Source organism: Apus apus, chromosome 7, assembly GCF_020740795.1.
Source record: "Apus apus isolate bApuApu2 chromosome 7, bApuApu2.pri.cur, whole genome shotgun sequence".
NCBI classification, from domain to species: domain Eukaryota; kingdom Metazoa; phylum Chordata; class Aves; order Apodiformes; family Apodidae; genus Apus; species Apus apus.
In genome coordinates, this window is record NC_067288.1 from 19,552,086 (window position 1) to 19,561,161 (window position 9,076).

Here is a 9,076-nt window from a genome sequence, read left to right on the forward strand (position 1 = left end):
TAATGGTTAGATTTGATGTTATTTTCTTCTTCATCTTGAGAGGTTTTTCATTTCTCAGGTAAGAGGCTTGGATTATTCGTTATGTTATCACATTGTCTTTTTAGAATATATTCTGTCTTCAGACAGAACATAATGTAATGTAAACCAAAAGAATAACCTTTTGTCAACCTGTAATTATGTAGTGGCAAAGATTTAAAGAGCAATGCTCAGTTAGAAATAACATCTAGTCTTTCTTGGAATCATACTGATGATTTCAAGAAGCTTAACTATTGTAGAAATATGTAAGTTATTTTAAGAATAAAAACAAGCTCTTACTTGGTCCTCAAAGGAGATTGCCTGGGCAACATCTCTGGGAAATCCATCAATCACTATACCCTCTTCATCAGGGATCTGCATTAATCTCTGCTTTATCTCAGTTATGGTTGTTTCCTTTCACAGAGAAAATAAGTTATTTATTTAATATTGCAATGTGCAATGGTGCACTTGATGGTGCACAGTAATACAGCATGTACAATTCCTTCAAAGTTAATATTAACACATGATGTGCTGTACCTGAGGGGCCAGTTCTCCAGTAGTAATTATTTTGGCAATTAGACACCATTTTCTATTGCTGCTTGTGCTGTGGATCTTCTTCCTTAACAATTCACCAACTGATATGTAGTTAAATCCGTAACGTTCTGCTATTTTCAAACTCTGTGTTCCTTTACCACTTCCCGGGCCACCTGTTGGTATTTACAGGCAAAACATTAAATTCACCTTTTATCTGAAGTACCTGAACATGTGAAATCTTTGCTATCAGCACCAATTTTCCAGATAACGTTACAGAAAATCTTGCATCTGTATGACTTGCTACCAGCTGTTTAGAAATGGGTCTCACCTACCCCATCATACAGGGAACAGTTTGTAAAATGAAGTAAAAAAAAATACAAAAGTAATACAAATCTACTTGAAAATTAAAACTAAAAAATGTTATTTTAGCTGTGACCTCATTCTAGAGCTGCTGCTGAAAAGGAATTTTCCTTGCTTTGTAGTAGAGGAAGAGACAAATTAACTGGTCTCTTCTTGAACTCTGTGAATCCTAAGGTAGAGGCAGACAGTCTGAAGTGTACTGATGTCAGAAAGAATCATACTTGGTTAAATAAGCCAGTGGAATCAATGAACTAGTCATGAAATGGAACTAATAAAATCTGCCCCTAAATACGCTTGCATGAGTGTCTGAGGTTTTCTAAATTTAAAATACAGAAAAATATTAAATAATCAGCTGAGATGTTTCCATAGTGATTTGGTACATGGACTTTTATTGAACCACGCCTACTTCTGCTATTGATGCTTGAAGTATCTGATAGGGAAGCAATTTGTTCAGCTTGCTGGACAACTTCAAGAATAAGGAGGCCCTTCAATATAGCACTGGCAGAATAGGTATCAAAATCACAGAAATCAGCTATGTTACATAGCAGGGAATGCTGAAGTGAAGGTCAGCTGGACAGCAGAGAATGCATGTAGAAAAGCCCACATTATGCCTGAACTAAAAATGACACATGATGACATGAAGAACAAAGAAGCTGAAATCCAGTACATAAAAACAGAGAATTGTTTTGATAAAAAGATGTTTATATATAGAAAAGTGTATGTTACTGAATAGTGTAAAAAAGCAAAACCAAAACAAATCTTCTGATTTGATTTCCCAACACTAAGTGCCTAGATTTTGGGGATTTGTGTGAGAAGACTGAATTGTATTTCAACAGACAAAAAATTAAGATTTATTAAAAATATATGTTTTCTATGAACTTTAAAAAATACAACTATGCAATGAAAGTAAATGTTAGTAATCATATAGCTGTCATATTATCTGTATTAGTGTCATAAATACCTTTTAGGCATTTCTAAAGGGAATACAGATTTGACTGCAGGATAAAATTTACAATATTGCTTCAGTTATGGCTATGACACTCTTTGTGTATCCAGATTCGAATCTGTGCTCCAATTTACATATCAGAGAACTTTGAGTGTCACCAATAGTCACTTGGAACTCCTCTGTACCCCTCAGGCTGTGATGGTAACTCTTCACCTGGCCTTTGCAACTCAGATCAGGACCCATTTGAAGAGAATGCACCGGAAAACTTGGATGTTGTTAAGGTGTTCCTATACCCTGAGACAGTTTAATTATACCCTTGGGGGAAAAAAGACTTTATCATTATCTAATTAGTTTGAATAATGCTTAAATCAAACCAGGTTAAGATAAACACAAATACAAGCATGTATCTGTATCATCCAATTAGTTACAGATGTTCATAAAACACACAAGCAAAGAAATTAAAGAAGAACCATATTTTATCCATGTACAGGAAGGTTATAACTGAAGAAGATTTTTTGCTCATTCAGTTCCCTTGCTGTATCTCTGGAAAAAGGCACATGTTTTTTCCTCTTCTTGCAGCAGATTATATTAGATTTTACAACTATTCTTTTATTTCAGTTCCTCTAGGTGATCTCAATGGGCTTACTTTTTCAGCTTGAACTCTTTCTTTCATAGACAGTTCAGCTTTCCTTTTTGTTAGAATAAAGGCTGTTTCCCTTTTGTAGATACACAAGCATCTGATATACTAGGAATCACCTCCTCCAGTACAGTGGCTACAATGAAATATGCTTTGGCTTTCCCTGCTCCCTTTGGTGGCTCAGTCTTCCCCATGACAAGTGCATTTCACCAAAGCTTACCTTGTGTTTCACTCCTATATCAAAAAAATGTACCTGATACAAATGTTGAAAAACAGTAATTCCATGTAGTTTACAGTTTATTAGATGCTATTGGTAATCTGGGATGATAGTAGGTTTGGAGTAACTGATTCTCAGTTTCTTCTTTCTTACATGGAAAGAACAGCATAAATAAGTGCAACTAATTGATGACTGCTGCCAGGAGCAGATTTTGCCAGGTGAATTAATAGGATCCTTACTTGTTCCTGGAATGTCTACTCATTCTGTATAAAGACTCCCATAAGCAACCCTCTCTCTGTATCTAAAACCACATATTACAATCTAATGAGCAAAACATATAAATAATGTATCTTCTATATGCTTGTGTTTACACGTAAGGGTAACATTTATTACTATGAATTTGTGGCTTTATTTACTGGCAATAATCCTAACTACAGGAAAAAAAAGGTGTGGTAGGTTATAACTGTGCTTTGGAGCAAAGGGTTTATAAAACATATTGGAGCCAATGCTGTGCTTAATTCCTGCAGATATAAAACTTTCAACAAGGAAATTCAGTTTAGTTCTCTGGAAACTCAAGACAAGTTTGAAACAGACTATGTTACACCGTAGAAACCATAGAGACGCAAAACTTACATAGGTAATGTGTAGAAAATTAGAAACAAAAAATGTGACAAAAAGGAAAATCCCTATTCCAGCAGAGATATAAAAGATGCCAGAAAAACAGAACTGTTACTTGAAAAAGCATCAGTCTCTCTAAAACCATAAAATAGCTGAAAAAAAATATTTTCAAAACCAAGTAGATAGACTTCACACCTCTGCTTTGCTTTGCCGTGAAGGAGAAGCAGAAGAAAATGTGTAATTCAGCACTTCCGTTTTTTCAATTTAGATTTGCAAGCAGAAAAAAACTAATAAAGCATTTGCTTTAACATTCATAAATTTCTCATACATTTTGTTTTTCTAAATCCAAAAATATCCCTTTACAGCAAGCGGGCATTATCCCTTTACAATGTAAGGGGACATATTCAGGTAATAAAATAAAAGTCAATTACTTCCCACAGCAAATCATTATAATTTATTGAACTATGTATCCATTCCTGACTCTTTGATAAATCATACTGGCAAACTGTTCATAAGAAAGAAAAATCAAATAACTTTTGTTTTTCATTCTTTTCCCTTATTCTGAAATTATACATTATTCAAGAAAAGCATTATTATTTTCCATATTTCTTAGAAGATGTCTAGACTAGAGAACATTTGTTGCATGTAAAATGAATGCCCAAAAAGTTTTACTAAAGCAGTTGTTTTAATCTAGTCTTGTCGAAGGAAGTTCAAAATTTCAGTTTTGCTTATATTGTTGTGAATTTAAAATAAATAAGATTTCTGAAATTATTATTTTAGAATTTAGCTGTGTACTGGATTTAACCAATCCAGAGGTGAGCCAACTGCTAACAGCACTATCTTTGATATTTTCTTTAAATTTTTATTATAAAAGGAAATAGTAATATTTTTTATATTAACTAATCTTTTTAATTCAATGCAGTTTAAAAAAATACTGAACTATGGGCCTAATGATACCAGGTAATTAATTTTTAAATATTTTTGTATTCAGGCTGTATCAATAATTAAAATGCATTTGTCAAAATATGTCATGAAGCACATTGTTAACACAATGTGGTTTCCTACTGTTATAATGCCTTAGAAACTTAATTTTCCAGTGACTTAGATATGTGTCATCCTGGCTGCTTCCATTAGATTTTCCTAAAATCCAGTTGAATACTCGCTTTGCAGCTCTTTACATTTCAGCAGAAGACTTTTCTGCAAACATAGAAAAAGCACAAAACCTCCACCTTTATAAGCGAGTTCTCTTTTGCCTTGGGGCTACCTGCTTCATTACAAGGATGATAACTTTCATAAAGTGAAGAAGTTGTAAAAACCTCTATGGAAGCATAAAAAGATTTTGGAATAATGCATTATTAAAGAAAAGTGTGTATTCAAGAAAATGTGAAGCGGAAGACAGGTCTTTTGTATCTATTCATTTCAGTCTCCAGCAATGAATGGAGCCAGTAACATCCGAGCGAGGGAGTGTAGTTGTCACTAGTTATACATAAATAGCTTGTTTAACTGAAGTTTCTGCTGGCATTTTATGAGAACTGAAAAATATGCAGCACAGTTTTGGTGTACAATATTTGTGTCTTGAAATTAATAGTACACATTTTAAATTTTCTCTCATTCAGTATATTAGTTATCCTTTTACTCTTGTCAGCTTGTGGTTTTACATGCTTTCTCAACAGATAGTTGAATTTGGGAGAAATTTTCTTGATAGTGTATAAATTTGGACACTAGCTGCTAAGCTACATATTGTATTGTGCTTCTATCAGATCATGCTATAACAGATGGATTCAGAGAAACTCAGCTGGAAAATAAACCTGAAATAGCCTTGTGGAATGTTTACAATGTTCTCTATATAAATGGGGGGAAAGAAAAGCTCTGTAAAATCCAGAGGCTGTTCACTATATGTTGGCATTCAAGGATTTAACTTCAAATACTCCTGCACTCAATTCCAGAGGTGAAAATCACAGGTGCTCACTGTAATCCCCCAAACGCTGACAGTTGGGATACTATATTCCCAGCATTAAGAATTTAACTTTCTGATACCCCCTAGCTGGGCTGCACCCACTTGCTAAAGAAGATGGAAAGATTGTATTTAAATACATATAGGCATGCAGTGCATTTGCAGTGCAAATAAAAAGGCAAAGTAACAGAGAAAATCCTGCCAGAATAACTCTGCCTTCATACCTATGACAAGGATAATTTTTGGTCGAGGTCTTGCAGGATCAAATACATCATATTCCTCAATTAGCTCAGCAGTTTCAGAGAGGTCGGTGTCACTTTCTATGGAATACTGTTGGATTGGAGGGAGTCTGTCATACCGTCGGTAAGGGAAGTTAGAATTATCAGGCATCACTGTAAAACAGTAGGAGAGGAATTGTGGAAATACACAGAAAATTCAAAATCCATTGCTTACACAGATTTAAAGAAGTATAATAAATAAACATAAAGCATAAATATCTCCTAATTTACAATGCGCCTGCTCTTACTATTTTAAATATTCCTTTCCTCTATTAGCTGATTTATTAAATTAGAACCACTAGGAGTCAGTTTTCTTTGACATTTCTTGACAAGCACGTCAACTTTTTCATGAAAATCTGCCCACAGTGCTCAGAGTTCAGCCTCTGAGAAGTGTTACATTGTGCAGACAACCTGTACTGTCAAGCAGAACTCTTTTGGTCATACATGCTGTACACAGAAACAGTCATAGTATTCCTGCTAATTAGTTTAGTGAAATGCTGGATGGCAAGGAATAATAACTATGGCAACTAAGAGATGAGCTAATTACTCTTTGTTAACATTACAAATAAAATCATTACAGGTGTTGATATGACATTTAGATGAGATGCACCTTTTCCTAAGTGTTTATAATTTACTTCCTATTCAGTTAATTAGCATATAGCTCCAGTATAAATTAGAAAAACAATCTAGTGTAACTGCATTGAAGTTGTTATTTATCCATAAGGATTAACTACACATATAAACAAAGTGCACTGGGTCAACTTTGCCCCTATCTTTGCAGATGTTTTAGGTAGGGTAAGAGAAATCTCTCCACTAATGTGTTAAACATTTACACAGCAAGTACCCATCATTAGGCTGAAAAAATTGTCAGAATTTCCAATTCTGCATAGCATCCATTATGGGAGAAGAAAAACAAATGCCAGAATGCAAGAAACCAAAATCCTGAGTCCTCTGCCTGTGAAAAATCAGAATGAAGCACGATCTGCTATAGAAGCAGGTGTAAAATAATTCAGTAGTGGATGTAAAACCACCCAGAGCACAAGAAATACTATCATTTTTATACTTAATACATTACCATTTCTGAAAAAAGACCTCCTGGTTTGTCCTCCATTGAGTGGAGGCAGCGTCTTCTTTTCTGGGCTGACAAAAGTATCCCATTTCACTTTTTCTGACCCTCCAAGCTCTCTCACTTTTTGCAAACAGCTTTCCAGATATTCAATTGGGTCATCAGGTTTGTAACACATCAAGCCATTCAACAGACTCTGCAACATAAGATCAGAAATATACACTATAATGCTAAATCCCAGGAAAAAACAAGCACTGTTCCTTTGAATTTTACTTTACAAGGAGAAGCCCTCTATATTCCTTGTATATTCAGACTCCCATTTCAAGCCAGTGTGTGAGAGTGAGGCCTGCAAAAATTGTAGGTTTTTGGTTTGCTGGTGTCACAGAAGTGATTGAGAAGAAGGTTGTGGCCACATCTTTATATTTGTTTGCTTGGATTGTAATAAAAACTGAAAATAGTGAAAAAGTTCCCTTCATTTTTCTTAGAACTATCACTACTAAATATATGCAGAACAATGCAAAAGCTAGATGGCCCCAAAAGTTACATATTCTGTGTAGTCTGTTTGATCACACAAATGTTCCTTAAAGACCAGTGCACACACAAGCATCTTACCCATATTCTTAAGTCAACACTTCTACAAATAACTAATGAAAGATTTTTTTAAAAATCACAAGAAATACTCAAATATCATGTTGATCAGTATTGGAAAAAAATCTCAAACCCAAAGTTTATAGGTGCTTCCAGATTTAATTGACCAGAAATTTCCAGCCAGTCCTCAGATTCTGCACCCGTCGTACCTCTGGGCATTATGAGGAGGGTGGGAGAAGGAATGTCAGGTCCTCCTCTGATGCATCCTAATTGATTTTCCTCAACAAAGTGATATGTAAGTCATCATCTCACCTCTCCACAAGACAGCTGCATCCAACCTTCTCTTAACAATAAATGTCAGGTTGATTTCTGTTACTTTATGCTTTTCCTAATTTTGGTGCAAATAAACTTGAGGGTCATGGCTGGTATTAGTACTAACCATAAATATATCCAATTCAGTATTCAATCCGTTATTTGTTTTGTGTATTTTTATACAATAATTGTTATTTGCACACATTTGTATTTATAAAACAAGATATAATTTATGTGCACCTATGCCCTCATTATACTACTTGACCACAGCAACTCGCCATGTATTTTTGCAGAAGATAGGCACCATTTTTTAGAAATTGCCAGCTCAAGCTTTGAGCCTCTACAGAAAAGCAGTTTTCTTTGCATCTCTTGTTCAACCATTCACATTCTAAACGTGTTAGTAAAACATTAGCATGGTCTGTGTCCTGTAATTTTCGAATACATTTTTTTTTTTTTAAAAAAAAAAGGTCTAGCTGCAAAACAGAGCAGGGAAAACACAGATGTGTCTGTGCGTGTGGATGTTTTATATAGATGGCAGAATGTCTGATTCCGAAAAAAACACAAACAATCTAGAGAAGTAATTATCAACCAGCAGCAGCAGGTAACTTGTAGGAAGCTAAACAAAACCTCACTGAACAGTTGTGGGTTTTTTTCCTCCCAGACGGATGAAAATCTGGAGAAAACCTGAAGGACGCCCCCCGCCTGCATTCCTCGGCAGCACGACCCCGGGGGTCCCTCGCCCTGCGGACACACAAGTTCGCCCCCTCCCCAGGCGCTGCCGGAGGGCAGAGCCGGCCGCGGAGCGCAGGGGCGCGGCTGCCTGCGCGCCCGCGGAGGCTCCTGGCAGCTGGGCACCGGACAGCTGCTCCCCCGCCGGCTCCGCGGCCAACAGCTCCCACCCTGGCCCGGGGTGAGGGCCAGCCCTCCGCGGCGCGGCTCCCCGCGCAAGGTACGCGCGCCGCAGCCTCCTCTGGCTGCTCCGTCCTTGCAGCCACCTTCAGCCCGCCGCCCGCCGCGGGGTCCCGGCGCGGGGGCACCCCCCGACGGGGCAGAAAGCGCTCCCCCCCCTCCGCCTCGCCTACCTCGAAAAGCTGCGGGATCTCCCTGCGGGCCAGATACTCCTTCGCCTCGCCGGCGCTCATACCGCCGGCCGGGAGCGGGGACGGAGCCGGGGGCGCCGGCGGGGCGCGGTGGGCAGCGCCGAGCCCCGCGCACGGCACGGCGCGGCTGTGCGGTGCAATGCGGGAGCCTCGGCGAGGCTTCCGCGGGCGGGCGAGCCGGAGCGGGGGGAGGAGGGAGACAGGCTGCCCGCCCCCCGTCCCCGTTGCACGGAGGGAGCGAGAGCACGTTTTTCCCCCGGCGGGGAGGCAGAGCGTGCGTAGGCTGCGGGGAAAGTTTCAGGGGGTGCCTGCGGGGAGGCAGCCGAGCGGAGGCGGTCAGGGGCTGTGCCTGGTTGCGAGCCGCGGGCAGGGTGCCCCAGGAGGCATCGGACCCCGGCCCCCCGGGAAGCACCGTCTGTTTTTGCCGTCCTGCGGCGCGCCCCGCACGCCG

At 38.8% G+C, this 9,076-nt stretch overlaps 1 protein-coding gene across 1 annotated transcript in view; it reads right to left on the bottom strand.

Moving 5' to 3' along the window:
• AK5 (adenylate kinase 5) overlaps positions 1-8,850 on the bottom strand; it is a 69,924-nt gene extending 61,074 nt beyond the window's left edge. Inside the window, exons 1-5 of the mRNA XM_051625216.1 lie at positions 8,608-8,850; positions 6,635-6,821; positions 5,506-5,673; positions 553-722; positions 316-429 (exon numbers count right to left, since the gene is read on the bottom strand). Coding sequence (XP_051481176.1) covers positions 316-429; positions 553-722; positions 5,506-5,673; positions 6,635-6,821; positions 8,608-8,667 — 699 coding nt within the window. The 5' untranslated portion in view covers positions 8,668-8,850. The remainder of the gene's footprint in view (positions 1-315; positions 430-552; positions 723-5,505; positions 5,674-6,634; positions 6,822-8,607) is intronic.
• Between the last annotated feature and the right edge of the window lie 226 nt (positions 8,851-9,076).